This window comes from Papaver somniferum, chromosome 8 (assembly GCF_003573695.1).
Source record: "Papaver somniferum cultivar HN1 chromosome 8, ASM357369v1, whole genome shotgun sequence".
NCBI lineage: Eukaryota > Viridiplantae > Streptophyta > Magnoliopsida > Ranunculales > Papaveraceae > Papaver > Papaver somniferum.
The window spans coordinates 96,913,400-96,932,827 of NC_039365.1; the positions used below are offsets into that span (position 1 = coordinate 96,913,400).

The following is a 19,428-nucleotide window of genomic DNA, read 5'->3' on the forward strand; positions in this document are numbered from 1 at the left end:
AAGAAATCGAAGAAATAATGTTCAACATTACCAGGTATACCTCTATTCTAACTCCTATTTCAGTTTTTAAGCTCAGAGTTGCAACAAGTTTCGATTTTTTCCTTCCGAAAACCCTAGGTTTCCAGCCGCCAAGTACAATCACGGCTGGGAAACCATGAACTCCTAGACGTTATTCAATATTACGGTTCACTATTGATGAACTCCCAGCCATTATCATAACGTTACGAATGGGACGATGAATATTCCTGGCCGTAACTTAAAAATGACGGTCAGGTTTTCTCTACGAGCATGTGAAGCATTTAATACTATCGGCGGCGGTTAGGTATCTTGTGCGAAAATATTAAATTCTATTTAATGCTGTCGGCGCCGGTTGGGTTACCCATCCGTAACTAATTTTACGACTCGTTTTTTAGGCCGTAAGCTGACTCATCCAGTTACAGGGCAATTTACGTCTTGGAATTCCTGGACGTAACCGATTTACGGTTAGGAATAGTACTTTTCAACCATCCGTTGATGTTATGACCGCTGGAAAATCACTTGTCGACCCAGCCGTATACTGTTTGACGGTTGGAATATCACTTGTCGACCCAACCGTATACTCCTTGACGGCTAGAATATCACTCGTAGGCCCATTCATCTCTGTTTGTTTAAATTTCTTTTGTGAATAATTATGTGACATATGTCATTCTATTATAGATTGTACCGTACATTCCGGTGGAAGACCAAGAGGTGGTTATTGAAGAGCAAGACGAGGTTATGGAAGATCAACCCCAACCTGTGCAAGTTTCCGAGGACACAAGTGCTCACTATACAAACAACTATGAGTGGAAATATAAGGAAGATGCAAAGAAGTGGGCTCGATCACAAGGGCTGAAAAAGATGTGCATCATGGTCCAGAATAAACAAGTTACATTCAACAGCTTTCAAATGGTTTGCGAGTGTAGTGGAAAGTATGAGAACCACTGGAAAAAGGGTAGTGAGTATAAACCAAAAACCGCGAGGAAGAAGGGAGTATATAATACGAAGAAGACCGGATGCCCTTTTAAGATTAAATTTAAAGTTAACGACGACAAGAAAATGTGGTATATGGAAAAAGTCGTCTTGGATTATCATAATCATCCTATTCCGAAGCGTTTGATCAACCATCCTTATTCGGCAAGGCTCAACCCTTTAGAAAAGGAGTTAGTTCGTGTTGAGTAGAGGACGCACAAGACCTATTGATATTCTTAGTGGCATTAAGGTGTTAAACCCATCAAACTCATCCTCATTGGAAACTATCTATAACAAAAGAGAAAAATTTAGAAAAGGGTCATGGGAAGAGAGATTGCTTATGCAACAATTATTGTTTTTGTTTGAGGAGGCAAAGTACTATACTGCCTATGAAACGAATGAAGAAAAGGAAGTGGAATATCTTTTCATGGCCAATCCGGAATGTGTACAATTGGAAATATGCTTTCATCAAATTCTCTTTATGGATTGCACGTATAAAACGAACAAGTACAACATGCCGATATTGAACTTTGTTGGGCAAACATCTACCAAGTCGACATTTACCGTTGCGTTTTATTTCTTGAAAGACGAGTCGGAGGAAAGTTATTTGTGGGCATTGCAAAAGGTAAAGTTATTGTATCAAGAAGGTTATACTCTTAGGGTGTTGATTACAGATAAGGAGAAATCATTGATGTGGGGTAGTTAATATCGCGTATCGGTCGAGTCCTGCACACTTATACAAATGAAAATATCTGTTTTTACAGGCGATACATCATTTAATATATAATTTCAAATAATTATAAAACCATAGTAAAAAATAATAAGAATCATACACATATCTCAAATTTCCAAAATACAAGGTGGTTTATTAGTCAACGTTGTGATTATTGTCTCATTATGCCGGTAAATCTTTTTTATTATCATTCATATTTATCTTTTATATTTCTCTGCCTTGCAATCGAAATATGGTTTCCATCTTATATCCTACCATATAGTCATTGATTTTATATTATAAATATATTAGGGATTTTTACCTTCTCCAATTCACATTGTACTTTTCTGTAAAGACTAGATGCATGTTGATGAAAATTTATTCATGAAACCGATAATATCGGTGTACAAGTAAAACCGATATGTCGGTCTGTAGCGGCCTGTACAACCGATAATATCATTTCATCTTTATATCTCCGATATTTTCTATATCGTATAGGTATTTTCCTATATCCGATAAAAACATGTATTGGCCTGTACAACCGATATTGACTACCTTGGCCATACCACGTGTTTTTCCCTACGCGCGTCATCATCTTTGCACGTTTCATATATGGAACAATGTGCAAACTAATTGCATGAGGGTTATATGGCCAGCAAAGAAGACCGAGATGGAGAGGATTAAAAATCTACCGTTGGAGATACAACAAGAAGAGAAAGAAAAGTTTGAGATCAATGACAAGATAGCCAAGGTGCTTTGAGCGGATTTTCAAGGTGATTGGGAACAACTAATATAGTCGCTCGCGGAACCATTATATTTCCTAAGGGAGCGTTTTGTAATGGAAAAATGGTCAACCTACCCGGATGTTATAACATATTTGAAGAACGAGTTATTGGATCCCCATAAAGAAAAGTTTGTTAGTGCATGGGTAAACCGTTATAGACATTATGACAATCAAGCCATAAGCACGGTGGAGTCGGATCACTATCGGTTCAAGAGTAAGTTAAATGGTTGTGATGGTGGATTCGTTGTTGTTTTTGAAGCTATGGTTGAGTATTTTAAGCGTGATCTCGATAGAATTAAAGGGGATTTGAAAAGAGCCGATATAGACTGGTTACCGACTAACGGGATAGACCTTGGGTCCAGGGAATAATATGTTTCTCAATGGGCAATCCTAAAAATGATAACGGAAGTGGAGGCTTGGGAGGAACACAATTTTCCACCAGGAATGAGATGTAATTGTCCCATTAAGTCGGCTTTGGGGCTCCCATGTAGGCATGCAGTAGAAAATTATCCCACAAGGATGATTCCGATTGAAGATATAAACAACTAACATTTAAAGATCCATCACCAAATCAAGGTCTTGGGGAAGTGTTTTGAGACACGGAGGTACACAAGGAACTTTTTGAGAAGTATGCTTCTTTACTACCGGAGCAAAGACAACTTTGGTTGTTTGAATTGCGTAAATTCAACCGTCCATTCACTAGAAAATATATTTTAGAACCTCAGAAGGGGCAGGGCAAGGGTAGGCCTTCGACCAAAAAAACAAAGAAACATGAAAGGGCAGAAGCTAAGAGAAAGGTTCAAGAAGGTCCACAGTTGACTCCTTCAATGCGAAGAGATCCTTCGGGTTTTGAGAAGTTAAACGAATTGTACAAACTTAAACGAAAGGAAATGGGAAAAGGCGGAACAAACGGAGCTAGTGAAATTAAGGGAAAAGGCCGCAAGAAGAATGTGGTTGTTACATCCCAAGAAAGTTCAAAAAGAAAAGTTGATAGTGGAGTCAAAATTAAAGACCCGGTTGTTCTATCCCAAAAAGGTTCAACAACAAAAGAAATTAGTAGTGTCCAAAGAAAAGTTGGTGGTGCGGTTGGTATTAAGCAATTAGCGAGAAGCCGAGGTAATGATGTCAAAGGAAAAGCACCGATGCTCAAACCATCACAACTCACCTCACAAAGAGTTGTTAGTAACCTTGATGGTGAGAAAGAGACGGTCTCTTGGATGTAGGTCAGATGAAATCACCCCCTATAGATGAGGAAGGTAATTATATCCGACCTACTTACACGATATACAAAATTTACATGCACTTTTTACCACATTTTATTCATGAGTACGTCAAGTCCAACGACGATGTTGAGGGCGACGGAAATTGTGGTTACCATGTGTTCGTAGATCAACTTGAACCTTTTGAGCAGGCAAAAGAATGGGGTGGCGACCTAATTACTTATGTTAGGAAAAAGTGTTTACTTGAACTACGTGGTTTCCCCGATTTCTACAAGCCAATGATGAGATTCGAAAGAAATGACACAGAGGCGATGTTAAACGAGGAGTTCAAAGCATTTGAGCGGCATTTAATGGGAAACACTACATTGACAAGTGAATATTGGATGAAAATGCCAATATGTGACTATCTACTCACCAACTCATTCCATTGCGTTATTCATTCCATTTTCTATGAAGATAGTGTTACATACGCACCAACAAGACGTTTTTTTACCGAAGAAGAATCTCCAAAGATAGTCATCATGGGGTTCAGAACATTAACCATTATATCGGTCTCCAATTGAAAGATGGATGCCCATTACCTCCATTAAGGAAGGTAGACGGATATGACAACGAAATACCAATGAGTTGGTGTCATAGGTTCGAGGAAAGATTTTCTATTGTGGGATGCCTTGCAGTTATCGAGGGATGGCCCCTTGTGTGTACTAATGAGTTCCGATGAGGATGACTATGAGTAAATGTGGTGTGAAGGTATATGATAACAATATTTTTGGTACGGTGGTGATTAAAATGATAACATGATAACAATGTGGTGTGAACCTATGTATTTTGAATCACTCATTATATATGAAGAATCCAGTTTTACTCTTATTATGTGTTTGTAACGATAATATGATAAAGTTATGTGGTTATTTAGAGGTATTTACGGCCAGGTCATACGCTGACACGACCTAGCCGTAATGACCCAAGTGAGCTATTCGCAGAATCACGGCTGGGAAACCTAACCGAAAAGCCGGTAACGTCTAGGAATCCTACCCGTGTTTCTCGGTACTGTCAGATTTGGCTGGTAATCCTGGCCGTAACTCTTCCTGGATTATCGGTTTCAGATTTTACTCCGTTACGGTTGAGACACAAAAACGTAAAACCGATTTCGGATAGGATTCCTTCCCGTAATTCTGGGAATTGTCAGTTTTACGGCTGGTAAACCGGGCTGTAACTCTTCCTGAAATATCAGTTTCAGATTTTACTCCGTTACGGCTGAGACACTGAACCATAAAACCAATTTCGTCCAGGATTCCTGCCCGTAAATCTGTGTACTGTCAGTTTCACGGCTGGTAATCCTAGCTGTTAATCCAACTTACGGTTGGAAATCCTGGTCATAAATTGCCTTGGAAAGTTAGTATCATATTATACTTAAACAAGAATCTGATAAATTAAGAATCAAAACAACAGTATCCATTCATTCAAGGTTAAGTCTGCATAATGAAAAGTAAGTCTGAAAAGTAAATCACCCAAATCCATAACCTAAAACATGCTAAAAGTCTGCATAAACATAAGCTGGAATGACTTAAACAAGTACATAACCTACAATCATCCACTACGACCAACAATCGAAGGAACATCCTCAAAAGATGATGAAGAACTGTCTGGAGTTTGGGAAAGACTAATCCAATCAACCTCGTCGTTAGTATAGAGATCATCCTTCGCTGGATTATGTAACTCCAGAAGCCTGAGAATCAGTGTTCTTTGTTCCTCGCAATCCAAATGTAAAACCTCCTCAATGTTACGTCTCAGTCCCCTGGCAATCCACTTAGCTCTCTTGACCTATTTTCACATCATTCAATTAACAGTGGTACATAATTTTAGAAACGTATACCAAAAAAAAAGAATCATATACTTAGCCTACGTACCATCATCGTAGCAATATCACACATTGGTAGTTCCTGGGGTTCTTTCTCCTTTTCAGGGTTCCAAAAAATGATGAAAAACATATCAGAAGATAGGATTACGGATTGGAAATAACAGATAACCCATCCGTTATACACATTATCGGCTAGGAAATGTGAGACCTTCTCACCGTAAATATAGTCTCGGCTAAGAAATATGCAGACGACCTAACCGTAAACACAACATCAGCTAGAAATTACAAATAACGGTTAGGAAAATTTATTTACGGTTAGGAAACTCCCAGTCGAAACACTCATCCCGTCCAAGTAAATTGGTATACCCTATTAGCATTCTATTCAGTATTAAGAGACGCTTCATCGACCGTGATTGGTTCCGAACCGAGTTTTCTCTTCCCCTCCAAAAGAAACTCCGTCCCCCAATATCTGCTTGATTTGAGATTGAGCCTTTTGGTGAGTTAATGCCATGTATTCGTGTTTTCTTCTCTTTTCTTTTGGTTATATAAATTTTGTTTATTGGGGTTTCGTTTGGTTACATGTAGTAGAATATCTGATTTGGATTTACGACTACTTATCATCATCTCTTGTTGAAGGAGGAAGCTATTGTGAATACAGAACATGTATCCAGTCAGTAGTTTGAGTTTGTTGTGCATTGGTTTGCCTGTAGCTATAAGTCTGTCATGCCCTCATGTGCTGTACGATCGTAATACTAGGAAACCTTGTAATATTAGGAAACCTACAAGGTTTCCTTACTTGTGGATTTTGTTTTAGTATAGATAGAAAAGCACAGCACTTTGTGTGTGTGCGAGAACGTTACAAGATTCAACTGCTATAATGGAATTATTAGCGGGAACAACTGAAGAAGTTGCACCACCACTGAACGTAAGCTTGTATAACCCGACACCACTACTGTTTTATGCTCAATTATCAAACTTATTGCTGTTGTGTGATTTTTTCTTTTGTTTTAAGATGAGGGGATCAATTATCAACAGTAACAACAATAGACTACAAAAATCAAGCTTTCTTTTATCATCTGTTTTTCTTTCCAAGTGTATGTTGTGTGATCAAATGTTGTGTAACCAATTTTGAACAGCTTTTGCAGGGACTCCCACAGAGCATTGAGCCCCAGCAAAAAAGAAGAAGAAGAGGATGATTATGAAGTAGAATGCAGAGAAAGCTTTAAGCGCGTGTTCAAATCTGTAGTGGCAATTGGGAAACTGTCGCAATTCGTTGCAAAGCTTGTTCAAAATGATTTATGTTTACACAAGACCAGAAAGACCATGAACGGGCTTTTGAACTCAGCAAAGATATTTTCTCTGATATCTCCATCCTCGAGAGTCGTGGTCTTAGTTGGTTCGTTGTGTGTTCTCGTGACAGGGAAAGAAATGAAGCTGCATATCATGTCGCGAATCTTCAACAAAATAAGGAGCTGAAACTAAGGGAAATTGTTGACTCGCCGGAGTTATGGGACATTTTGTATACACAAGTCTTTGGTCATTATTTCGAGTAAGCTGGTATGTGGGAATTGGGGCTGTGCCCATAGGGAGAATGGTCATTTTCCTGCAGCCTTCGAGATATGTCTTTGGTGAGAGCAAACTGAGCTAAAGAAACAGCCTTCGAGATATATTCAACAGTTTCCTAATCCAAGTGGTACTGCGACTGGTAGGTAGTACTAAATGGGAGATGTTTTCAGGATGTAAAAACAAACTTCGACTAACGAAAAGATATTATGTGGTAAGAAGGGATGGAAAGGGTTTTTAGTGACAGTATCAGTTGTCCATGGCTATTTTATTGATTGGTCTAGTTAAATAAAAGAGCATAGTTCAGCAATCACAAGAACTTTTATCAACTGATCTGGTTCAATCCTACACAGTAAATTTAGTGAAACAAATGGACTTTAAAGACACAGAAACAATTGATGTTTGCTACTAAAGTAGGACGTTAAACACCCAAAAACCACAATTCTAGTAAGGTTTCTAAGAGAGCTTGTTTGTGCAGAAATCATTACGAGCAAAGAGCAAAAGTATAAAAACTTCTGATGATTTGGAGATTTTTTTTTTTTAACATTGCACAAGAAAATGAAATTACTTATGCATACCGTCAGAAGTTACTCATCATCTTTGTACGGGTACTCTTCAGGAACTTGCTTCAGAAGCTTCACTCGTAACTCGTATGCATCATCTCCGCGCAACATATCACGAACCCATGTGACTTCAGTCTTCATTGACACCTGACAGTGACAGACAAATATTTTAATTACATAAAAGTATTTAAGAAACCTAAAGCAAAAGGCTAGGGGTGCTGTTTAACTGCTAAGAAAAACAAGACCAGTTTCCAAAAAGCAAACATTTAGATTGCTGAGATCGCTGAAGAAATCATATATACTCTCTGCTATCATAAAAATTCAATGTCAAAAACATTAAAGACTCGGTAAGAAAGCTACCATTTCTAGAGCTCCTCTGATGACTCCGCTAAGGACATTGCAATAATATAGACCTTGGCATGTATCAGGAAGCTCAACAAAGTCTACAAGGGGGTTATCCTCCAGGATGAGACTGCAACTTGTTCCATCAGCATCCCAATTGGCCACAGTTGCAGTGACCCCTAAGAACATCTTAAAACCAACCTGCATGCAAGTATTTCAGAGTTTGCAACAATTTTTTGTAGTGAAGAACAGCAAACCACAAGATTTCAGCAAGTCTTTGATCACAGAATCTTCGCTCTATCATGACAAAACAGCGTGCTCATTCTAAGCCCATTTTGAAGTAAACCATGACTTTAAATTGCATCTGAAAAATGCTCACAAACCCATCACAGTTCACAACCTAACCAGAACCCGGTGCTGGAGGCAAGTCCATAGGTGTTGCTATAAGCCTATAATATTACTGACTAGATGGTCCTGACCATCAGACTTGACTATGTAAAAAGCAATAGAGTGGCTAAATGAAGAGGATTTGTTGACAATGCATTAACTAAATGGTAGAGAGTGATGGAGCTTACATAGTTTGGGGTAGTGTTCGATGACTTTTTGGAACAGAGAAAGCATGCCTAATCACCAAACCACAGGACATACTGGAACTAAGTTAGAGAGTTTGCCAGACTGGTAACTCGATAGCATCGATGCTAAAATGACAGGCATCATATAAATATAAAACACCCTAGAGCAAAATTTCAACAAAAACTCGTGCCGGTTACATAATGTTAATAGTTTACCTAATGTTCGTCCAATCTATAATTGTTTGATGTCTGAAAAGCAATATATGAACAGACCTTTGCAATTACATCAGCAGATTCCTTGAAGTCAGCACAGCTAGAAACATTGGATTTTGCAAGAAACTCGTCAATTAGTCGAATTCCAATATTATAACCCCTGCATACATAGGACACAGAAATGACTCAAATACAGTTTGACATATAAAAAACTGCAATGCCGACACACACACACACACAAGACACCTTCAAAGCTGCATGGAAATGCTTTGGAAAGAACCTAAGGTAGGCATTCTGATTAACATTCTAAAAGAAAACCCAAGCTTAACTCAAAATACTTTGTACTTATATGCAAGACATTTAGCCTTTAACTAAAAATGTCATGTTCATACACAGTGAATCCACACCAGATGTACACACCACAGCTAACATTAACATGTCCAAGAGTCAGCTGAATGTCTATTAGTGTTGGACATGATAATTTTTTTAGGAAACTGAATTTCCTTGTTGTATAGTAGAAGTCAAATTTCTACTGATAGTGTAGTCTTTAATCGATTAGAGCATAAGGTGAGATAAAACATGACTTACATCTGATCAAGCTGCTTGTTAACTTCCTCTACCTCTTCTAAATCGGTAAGTAATTGTCTTACCATTGCTCCATAAGTTAAGCTAAACAATTCCGCATTCTAAACTCAAATTAAACACAAGAACTTCAGAAACATGACATAAAAAAGAATCAAATAGTAAGAAGAAGAAAAAGAATCAATGTTTTTAACTTACCACACGTTCAACATTAGCGAAAATTGCATCTCCAGATCTTGGACCAACCGGAGCCATCCGAAAATTCGTTAAGTCGAGATCTTCAAAGACAATCAATCAGCTGGATAACAAAATTCTGATCTACTTCTCTGTTCAGTTGCTCTGCAAATGAATTTCCTCCCAAATTTTCCTCTGTAGCCCTATATTTTCCAATTCCCGGTTTGTCAATTATTTTCTATTTAGACTCGCTCACCCGTCCGGCCGTCCCTCATAAAAATGGGACCCAGTAGTGAGTCGCGTGGGAGGTGGCCCATCTTAGAACAGTGGGTGGAAACTGGAAAGTGGAAACTGAACTCCTCTGAAGTTCACTTCTCAATTCTCACCATGTCACTCATGGCAACAACAACTACATCAACTGCTGCAACAGCAAACTTCTGGTTCTCTTCACCTAATCGAAGCCAGAGAAAAACTCTTCCAATTAAACAAGATGGTTACTTCCTGTTCAAACCCTTCTCAAAAATCTATCTCTTATCATCAAATTATACTGCTTCAACTTCCCTTAGAGCTTCTTCCACAGTGCTCATTAAACAAGATAAAATCAACTGCAATACAGAAATCGTAAGATTATGTGAATTGGGTGACCTTAAAAATGCCATGAATTTGCTATGTGATACTCCAGTATCTCAGATTGAGCTGAAGACATTCTGTGTAGTCTTGCAACTTTGTGCAGAACAGAAATCATTAAAAGACGGTAAGAAAGTTCATTCCATGATTAACTTATCTGGGTTTGTAATAGATGGCATTTTGGGTACAAAACTAGTTTTCATGTACTTACACTGTGGTGATTTGAAACAAGGTAGGTTGATTTTTGATGATATGACAAAAGACAAAGTGTTCCTTTGGAATTTAGTTATGAATGAGTATGCAAAAATTGGAAATTTTAAAGAAACTCTCTTTTTGTATAGAAAGATGAAGGAGATGGAAATTGAACCAGATTCTTATACTTTTTCTTGTGTTTTTAAGTGTTTTGCTGCTTTGGGAAGTTTGGTACAAGGACAAGAAGCTCATGGGTATTTATTGAAACTGGGGTATGGTTCTCACAATACTGTTGGGAATTCTTTAATTGCTTTTTATTCCAAGTGTAAGAAAATTCAGAACGCGCGTAAGGTGTTTGATGAATTGGTTGATAGAGATGTTATATCGTGGAATTCAATTCTCAACGGGTATGTGTCTAATGATCTTGCTAAGGAAGGACTTGGGATTTTTAGTGAAATGATGGCTGAAGGAGTTAATGTAGATTTAGCTACCATGGTTAGTGTTCTTCCTGCTTGTGCCGAAATGGGTAATCTTTTGATTGGGAGATCTCTTCATGGTTATGCAGTAAAGTCCCGGCATTTCTCCAGAGAGATTACTCTTGAGAATTGTTTACTGGACATGTATGCAAAATGTGGAGATTTGGATTCTGCTGTATGTGTATTTGGGAAGACGAGCAAGAAAAGTGTTGTGTCGTGGACGTCGATGATTACAGGATTTGCCCGAGAAGAGAAATTTGATATGGCAATTGGATTATTTCGTGAAATGGAAGTGGAAGGTATTAAGCCTGATTTGTTTACTATTACAAGCATCCTTCATACTTGTGCACGTAATGGATCAGTGGAAAGTGGTAAGGATATTCATGATTATATAGTGAGCAATGACCTGCAAACTAATCTTTTTGTTGTTAATGCTCTAGTGGATATGTATGCAAAATGTGGTAATATGACAGAGGCTCGACTAATTTTTAATCAGATGGTAGAAAGGGATTCAATATCATGGAATACCATGATTGGTGGTTATTCGAAGAATGGTCTTCCTAATGAAGCGTTCGATCTTTTCATGAAAATGCAAAGCCAGTTTGATCCAAATGCTGTGTCTTTCTCTTGTATCCTTCCTGCCTGTTCAAGCTTATCAGCTCTTGAAAGAGGCCGAGAAATCCATGCCTATGTACTGAGAAATGGGTTTATCACAGATCGTTATGTAACCAATGCCCTAGTTGACATGTATGCAAAGTGTGGAGAGCTATCAGTTGCACGTTTTCTCTTTGATAGGATACCTAAAAAGGATTTGGTCTCATGGACAGTGATGATTGCGGCTTATGGCATGCATGGTTATGGAAGAGAAGCTATTGCTATGTTCAATGAGATGCGAGAAGCAGAAATTAGTCCTGATGCGATCTCGTTCATTGCTATATTGTATGCTTGTAGCCATTCAGGATTACTAGACGAAGGATGGAGATTCTTTAACATTATGAGAATTGAGTGCAAAATTGAGCCTAAGCTGGAGCATTATGCATGTGTGGTGGATCTTCTTTCTCGTGGTGGGCGTTTAACCAAGGCTTACAAGTTTATTCAGGCAATGCCTATTCACGCAGATTCCACTGTATGGGGGGCATTACTTTGTGGTTGTAGAATTCATCGAAATGTGGAGCTTGCAGAGGTAGTGGCTGAGAAAGTCTTTGAGCTTGAACCAGAGAATACTGGTTATTATGTACTTCTAGCTAATATATATGCTGAGGCAGAGAAGTGGGAGGAGGTAAAAAGATTAAGAGAGAGAATTGGTCGTAGTGGTTTGAGAAAGAGCCCCGGTTGTAGTTGGATCGAGATAAAGAATAAATTTCACGTTTTTGTTGCACGAGACAGATCAAACCCACAATATAAAAAGATTGAGTCGTTCTTGGAAAGTGTTGCAATGAAAATGAAAGAAGAAGGGTGTCTTCCTAAGAAGAGATATGCTTTGGTTAATGCAGGTGATACGGAGAAGGAAGATGCTCTTTGTGGTCACAGTGAGAAGTTGGCCATGGCTTTTGGAATTTTGAATCTGCCTCCAGGTAAAGCTGTACGGGTAACGAAAAATCTAAGAGTGTGTGGTGACTGTCATGAGATGGCTAAGTTCATGTCAAAGATGGTTGGAAAGGAGATTGTACTGAGAGATTCCAATCGATTTCATCATTTCAAGAATGGGAGGTGTTCTTGCAGAGGTTATTGGTGAGCAAAGATTGAGGTCTGAAGCCAAATGAGTGAACTATTCTGATTCAGTGGTGGCACACTGACACTGCAGATAATTTTGACAGGGGTCAGGGTCAGTTTTAAAGCAACTTACTGGCTGCACCAGATAAAGACTCTTCAGGGACCGGTAGTTCTACTAGGCTGGTCATGATCTCCAGGCCAACTGGAGCTTTCCATTAATTAGATTAGTCTAAAACCTTCAATCTATCAAGAGCTAAAATGCTCAAGTTAGGATCATTTTCCCTCTTTACCTCCATATTTCGACTACTTTGGGTTCCCTGGACGAGTGTTTGATTCACATTAAGCATAGTTACAAAGAGCAGCAGGTACTGTCAGATCCTATTTTCTCTCTAAGCCTCGATTTTGCAACGAAACTTCAAGTTGGCGCAAGCAGACTGACATATCATATCTCTCTCATAATTTTGATCTGGTGAGTTTCTAAATTGTGTATATCATTGCATTTCTAGATTATCTCGTCAAGTATGTGTAGAAACCATATGTTAAACTACTCTCTTTGTGAAACATAGTTAAAATTTAGTACAAAAATGTTTAAAGACAAAACACGTGCATCAAATTCTGAGCAATTGCATCTCATTCTGGTGTCCAGGTTTGTATGTATTATTGTTGATAGGGTTATTAGGTTTTCTTTTCTTTGGTTTCTGAAACTAGTCGTTGATGTGCATCATCACAGGTGAGAAAAAATTAATAAACATAAGTTCTCGTTAACGATTAATCTTAATCTGATTATGCAAATGCATACTGTTAAGTACTTAAATCCTTTAGTAATAATCAGAATTTTCCTATCCACAGAAAGAGGAAAAGTAATTCCAATTCCGCACTCTTACTACTTGATTCCACATTTTGACTACACTCGCACCTTACTTACACAGAAAGTGCCTGTTGTGGAAAAAACTTAAAAGACTAATATTCAAAGAATATGATCCTTCAAAAAGACGAGCATCAACGTTACCCTTCGTACACGAGTATCAGCATAAAGTGTAATGCAGCTGTAAAGGAAGGATAAGTGGTGTGTAATTATTTAGAACAGAAAAGATACCACCAGTTAAGAAATCTAATAATTCAGTGTCTTAGGGTCAATATGAGTTGCTGAGACAAGTTAATAGAAGACAAAATCCATCCAGGGTCAGTGAACCCAAAAACATTACACTTGGTGGAATGCTAGAGCTAGACAACAACGTCTATATGTTCCTGGATCCAACCTCAAAAATCAGACTTTGAAAGTTAAGAGTAAACTCCTTGAGGAGCAAGTCAATCTTCAGTATAAATTAGTCCATGTCTGAGAACCTTAAAAAGATCAATGTCTTTTGCTCTTGCTACTGGTACACTCTAATTGTCTAGAATACTAGTTGATTCTATGGAGGGGAAAAATTGTGTTGATCTGTTGTGTAGATTTTTTCCAATGTTAAGATGTGTGATGGGTTTTCTTACTCTAATTTCTCAAGAGAATCATCTTCAACTTTCATTAGATGATCAAGAAGTAGACTGCAAAAATGAGGGCGCCGGTGCGGATAGTTCCCACCAAAATTGCTTGGTTTCGGCGCAGAACCACTTTCGACAAATTCAACACGTCCGGGGACCTTAGTTGTTGCTCTTCGCAATATTGATGGATAGTTTTTGATTCAAGTAATTGCTTGCTTAATAAGGTTATGTGGAAGATTTTTAAATTCTGAAGTTACTAGTACTTTAGTCTAACTAGGGTATCACCCAGGCCTTCGGCCTGGGCTCAACCTCTCGTGCGCCTTCGGCGCGGAGGACTCTACGATTTGGGCTGCGCTTTCGACATATCCTAATTCTTTCGGCTCCTATGATATCCTCAAGGATTCTAGAGTTGCATCGCTGCAATATAACTCGTGGGTAGTGATGAATGTACTTCTCCCATTACTCTCAGAATTTTAAACAAAGATATTACTATCATCTTAGACACCATCCAAACAAGCTTCAATCTTAGCATGCATCCAATTAACGTTAGTAGGATTTAATCTTGATTCTGGCGTTGCATCAACAGAAAAAAAAAATGGTTCTGGGGTAAACTATAGTTTTAGCATATAATTTGTTTTTGTTTTCATTTGTTACTTTTTAATTTTTTTTTTAATTGAATTAGGTTTTTATGAGGCTATTTCGTAACACGGTATAATAGCGCTCGGGATGGAAGGATGAGCCTCACTGATAAGTCCAACGGAAGACAAACTTTCTTAGGTGTATGTAAAGTCGAAGCACAAAATACAACACATTATTGTTGCACTACGGTTATACATCGAAAAAAGAGGTCGGTTAACTATAACATAAAAAATAAAAATAACTGTTAGATATTTTGTATACTTGCCATGTGCGGCGTCTGCCGATATAGAATTTATAGACTGCAAATGTTTAATTTTCTCTTAGCAAATACTCCAAACACTTCCATAAAAAAAATAGATGGAGTTATTAGCCTCGGTAAGAATGAGGAGAATCGAGGCACTAATGTGAACAATAAACTTCTTCCTGCTTCAAAATAAAATACAGTAAAAAATAAAATTCTCCCCACGTTGTTCCAGTAAAGTAAACTTTAGTACCTTCAAGAATTCTTGCATGTATCTGCTTATTTCTATTTCTACTACATTGTGGTGTTCATACATTCTCCACACTCTCATTTCCCACTTTCCCCTGTAATATACATATCAATTAGATGAAAAATTTCTTTAGTCTTAGTTGACTCATGCAATAATCACGCAAAAATTGGATGTTTTCACTTGGTTCAAATATCAATAAAAGAACGAAAGTGTATGTATTTACACTGTCTGTATCTCTATCCTTTTACCATGATATCCTGCAATTCATATACAAAAAAGAAGCTAAATTCATTAGCATCTCCGAAAATAAGAGAACCAATGTTAGTCGATCAACGTACAGATTGAAAGACACCAAAGCCAAAGATATAAATAAACACAAAGCAAATAGAAAACCACTTAGTCTTGTTGTTTTCTTTGTAATTGATACTATTTCCTCCCTCCAATTTTATTGCACTTGGGAAGAGGAGATCACTGGCCTCCAGGACGCACCGAAACACCCAACATTACATAGCAAAGAAAAGTAAAATAGAGAAAGATTATAAGGAAGGCAGAGAAAGTTTGCAAATTAAAAGAAGAAACGAAGCCTGTAAACTGCCTGCAAAAATGTTTGATATCTCTTTGAAAATGCAATAGTTACTGGAATTTTAAAACTCGGCCACCAAAGTCACTCGACCATCCCATGGGTTACTGTAAGAGTTCCATCCATAACCTTGGTCTGCATTTCATGATTAGCTAACCCCAATTCTTCCATGAATCTCAACTTCTACATTTTGATTGCCTAGTAAAAAGTTGTTCAAACAAATGGATCAAAAACATGTAATTTACAGAATTTTGCATGAGAAAACCATTTTCATGAATAATTTCGCCGAGTAAATGAGAACAAAAACAACTAAACGGAATGAGAACAGGAGACCTATAACAGTTATAATCATTACCAACATTAGTCAAATCCACGGTTGAAGAAGAACAATATTGTAAAAAATTGTGTGGAAAATCTCACATGCAACTTATTAAGTACACCAAGGCCACCAACTTTAGCATCATCATGGAACTTTGAATGTATTTCTTTCTTCTATTCGTGGTGTTGGTGCATCCCCTCTTTCTCTCTACCCACTATTCTCACCTGCAAAATTCACATCAACAAACTAACCTCAGTCTCAGCTAATGATGTGCAAGATTATGCCACAAACCCTCTCCCTCTACCTCTCTATATGGGCTATAGATTTTGGGAGACGATTTGTGGTGAAACTTATGGTAAAGAGAGAAAGAAGCCAGAAACCCTCTACTATGGCCATTCAACAATGAAGAATGCAAAAGAATTATTGTGCAGGAAAGTATGTAGAGAGACGATTTTTTTTTTCTATGAAACTGCTGACTAATTACGGTTTCTACAGTTAGGAAGATAGGATTTGTAACCACCCGCTTAGGATTTGTACGCCTGGCAGAGTTTTGAACAAATTTTAAGTGACAGCTCTCCACGTATTGAAACTGCAAAAACGGCACCAAACTATGATGCAGCAGACAAACTATAAAAACGATAAAGCATAACCAAAATGAAAAACAAAAAAGAAAATAAGTCATTCCTTCGTCTAAGTACTTTCGGTAAGAATAATCAACATTGGCGCCAAAAAAATTAAGAAAAAACACAGGCAAAGAAATGGTGCCACTTCATTCGCAACAGAAGCTAATAACATGCATAGAAATGGTTAAATGAATGGTACAGAAGAATATCACTAACAATTCTTCATCAAAAGAATTTTATCGTTGTTAATGTATCCTTTACAGAAGAAAATGTTCAGTAAAAGCAGAGATATTTTATGTGGACACTTACGTGGATGTAAAAGAATACGTTTTCCTTAACAAAATAATGCAAGAAATTACTTTAGTGCGTAGGAACTGCAGTTTTAAGAGTTCGATGACCACTACCAAAGAACTCCATAGACTCCACCTTTGGGTCCAAATACAACAATCACACTCAACAATGTGTAAAGAGAAATGTTATTTGATGCAAGTAAAAGTAACTACCGGTGTATACCTTCTTTGAGACCCAAGATACCAAAAGACATAGGCATACCTGAATCCAAGTGAAAAACAATGCTTATCAGTATTAAGTGATTGATGCACTATAATTATTTGAGGTTTAAAAAGAATAAATTGATGGCCACAGCAAAAATCTGTTGATTTATGACAGTACTCAAATCATTCAATCCAATAATTTCCATAGTGACTTCAGTTGTTACGGAACTCTTTTAACTACACTTCGAGTGGAACTCTTTTAACTTCAGTTGTCTGCAATACAATTTAAGGCATATTAGACTATTTAAGGCACCATCATAAGTTGAACTATTAATGCATGCACCAAAACAAAACAAAAAAAAAAATGGAAATGCCAAGAGTCGACTACTTTATTCTGGTTTACAAAGCCGGACATTGTTACATGTTGGACGGTAGAGACTCTGGACGAAGGTGATTTTTACGAAAAAGAGATTAAAGAAAAAAGAAAAAAGAAAAAGGACATGGATCCGTTCAAACTGTCCCGTTACTCTGGAGACACACGGTGCAGATTTGGGCTACAAAATCACGATCAACAACAACCACACAGTAAAGGGAACTACAAAAAGCCTTACGAATTTTTGTTGGATTCTTAAACGTAAACCCCTGGATCCATAGACATTTCTGCAAAACCAAAACCAAATCACCCTTTCACTTTTCTGAATCCAACTCCTAAGGAGATACGAAGAGACATTATCTGAAAAATGTCGTTAATGGTGGGGACGAACTATCAAAAGATTGAGGGAGATTTCTGAAACAGTTTTCATATCTGAAGTCCATGATACTCATCTACTTGTTGAGGGAATAAGTCAGGGTAGTTTTAGAATCAACCTGTATCAAAGACCCGTAGGGAGAATAGTGAGAAAAAACGGAGGACGTGACACATGATTGCCGGCAGTTTCCAACTTTTATCAAATTTGGAATCAGACCAAAATGAGTGATCAAGATTTTCTTAAAGACACAAAGAACGGTGGATGAGATCAAAATTCATCCTGACCACTATTTGTCTTTCCAAGACTCCATCCCGGCCTTTCTTTGTCTCCTCCAGAAAAAGGCAACTGTGTTATAGATTAGTGATAAGAAATATTTTGCTAGTTAAGTTAATTTAAATTTACGTCATTCTCATTTAAGTAGAGCCCTTGTATATCAGCCGCTAAAGCCATATATCTTACCAACAAAAATGAGATCTGAAGCTGCGAGAGGAAGCGTCCGTTATCATTGATTTGGCTGCACAGCTTCCACTCCTCCACCATTTAAGAATGCCTGGAAAACACCTTTACCAAGGCTTGCAAAAGTATATTTCTATGGTAGAAATGATTCGAAGTTAATTATCTACCATTTTCCAATCTCTGTAAAATTAATAAGGAATGAACACTTGAAATTACTGATTCAGATGAACCGAACCAAAATCACAAAATCAGAAGCAACCATACATATGATTAGCATCAATCGGTAGAGTTAAAACAAATCCATTAAAAATGACTATAAGTGTAAACAAATTATGCAACCCTACAATGGAAAAAAATTCACACATGGATAAAAAACAGATGGGAATAAGGTTTTGTACGGAGATGAAGTGATATTATAATCTGTTTTTGTGATTGAAACAGAGATGAAGATCGAAGTAATCAAAGATACGCGATTTGGAGTAATTAGGGAGTGAAACTCACATGTCGGAAGAACAAACTTATTAGGGGGAAGCAATTGGAACTGATTTGCAGTTTTGGTCTCTTGTTTGGGGAAGTTATACGGAGTTATGATTTACAAAAACTGTATAAAAGACACATAAGGAAGATAGGGAGGAACAAACGGAGGTTGTGCCACGTACACGCAAAACTGCATTGCAGCGGTTTTAGAAAGACAAAGGACGGCGGATTAGTGTTTACTTATGGTAAAGGACGGTGTAAATCTTCTCCCGTTTGAACTACAAAATCACCACCCCTCTTTGTGTTTCCAAAATTCAATCCCGACCACTGTTTGTCTCTTCCAAAAAGGCAACTGTGTCATAGTTAATTGATATTAGTGGAGTAGAAGTATTGATATGTGGGTGAGGTGATGAAAATTTTCATTTAGTACAATATATCATGTAATCAAGGTTTAGAAATCTAATTAATAAATTCATGGTTAACTTGTGTCTGATTATGACTGTTGATAGGCAACTATCCAGATTTATGTCGTGGTGG

The 19,428-nt window shown here is 37.6% G+C and overlaps 2 protein-coding genes and 1 long non-coding RNA gene across 12 annotated transcripts; 1 reads left to right on the top strand and 2 right to left on the bottom strand.

Moving 5' to 3' along the window:
- Positions 1 to 5,220: 5,220 nt before the first annotated feature.
- Positions 5,221 to 9,799, bottom strand: LOC113302194 (trafficking protein particle complex subunit 3-like). Of its 3 annotated transcripts, XM_026551047.1 has the most exons (7): positions 9,601 to 9,799; positions 9,409 to 9,506; positions 8,881 to 8,980; positions 8,611 to 8,658; positions 8,054 to 8,236; positions 7,709 to 7,840; positions 5,221 to 5,530 (listed from the first exon to the last, which is right to left on the bottom strand). In XM_026551047.1, the coding sequence occupies exons 1-6, from the start codon at positions 9,655 to 9,657 to the stop codon at positions 7,718 to 7,720; spliced, it is 609 nt and encodes a 202-aa protein (XP_026406832.1). In that variant the 5' UTR covers positions 9,658 to 9,799; the 3' UTR covers positions 5,221 to 5,530; positions 7,709 to 7,717. The 3 variants fall into 3 exon arrangements, with proteins under 3 accessions (XP_026406832.1, XP_026406831.1, XP_026406834.1); XM_026551046.1 differs by lacking the exon at positions 5,221 to 5,530 and having other exon boundaries at positions 7,433 to 7,840; XM_026551049.1 differs by lacking the exons at positions 5,221 to 5,530; positions 8,611 to 8,658 and having other exon boundaries at positions 7,433 to 7,840.
- Positions 9,800 to 9,829: 30 nt separating this feature from the next.
- Positions 9,830 to 15,331, top strand: LOC113302192 (pentatricopeptide repeat-containing protein DOT4, chloroplastic-like). Of its 4 annotated transcripts, none has more exons than XM_026551045.1 (2): positions 9,830 to 13,053; positions 14,746 to 15,331. In XM_026551045.1, the coding sequence occupies exon 1, from the start codon at positions 9,856 to 9,858 to the stop codon at positions 12,604 to 12,606; it is 2,751 nt and encodes a 916-aa protein (XP_026406830.1). In that variant the 5' UTR covers positions 9,830 to 9,855; the 3' UTR covers positions 12,607 to 13,053; positions 14,746 to 15,331. The 4 variants fall into 4 exon arrangements, 1 of the variants encoding a protein (XP_026406830.1); XR_003336683.1 differs by lacking the exon at positions 9,830 to 13,053 and adding an exon at positions 13,749 to 14,510; XR_003336684.1 differs by lacking the exon at positions 9,830 to 13,053 and adding an exon at positions 13,749 to 14,498.
- On the bottom strand, positions 15,200 to 18,997 carry LOC113302195. 5 transcript variants are annotated; one of them, XR_003336687.1, is made up of 4 exons: positions 17,821 to 18,997; positions 16,194 to 17,482; positions 15,417 to 15,971; positions 15,200 to 15,287 (listed from the first exon to the last, which is right to left on the bottom strand). It is a non-coding gene; the product is annotated as an uncharacterized LOC113302195 (long non-coding RNA). The 5 variants fall into 5 exon arrangements; XR_003336689.1 differs by lacking the exon at positions 15,200 to 15,287 and having other exon boundaries at positions 15,548 to 15,971; positions 17,821 to 18,303; positions 18,418 to 18,997; XR_003336690.1 differs by lacking the exon at positions 15,200 to 15,287 and having other exon boundaries at positions 15,548 to 15,971; positions 17,821 to 17,869; positions 18,077 to 18,997.
- Between the last annotated feature and the right edge of the window lie 431 nt (positions 18,998 to 19,428).

What these genes read in the sequence shown, in the direction of transcription:
- LOC113302194 (XM_026551047.1), bottom strand. Translation starts at nt 9,657, where the DNA reads ATGGCTCCGGTTGGTCCAAGATCTGGAGATGCAATTTTCGCTAATGTT. An exon ending in TCGCTAATGTTGAACGTGTG is followed by an intron (nt 9,507 to 9,600) that starts GTAAGTTAAAAA and finishes ATTTGAGTTTAG; the next exon opens with AATGCGGAATTGTTTAGCTT. An exon ending in TCAGAGGAGCTCTAGAAATG is followed by an intron (nt 7,841 to 8,053) that starts GTAGCTTTCTTA and finishes TGTCACTGTCAG; the next exon opens with GTGTCAATGAAGACTGAAGT.
- LOC113302192 (XM_026551045.1), top strand. Translation starts at nt 9,856, where the DNA reads ATGGGACCCAGTAGTGAGTCGCGTGGGAGGTGGCCCATCTTAGAACAG.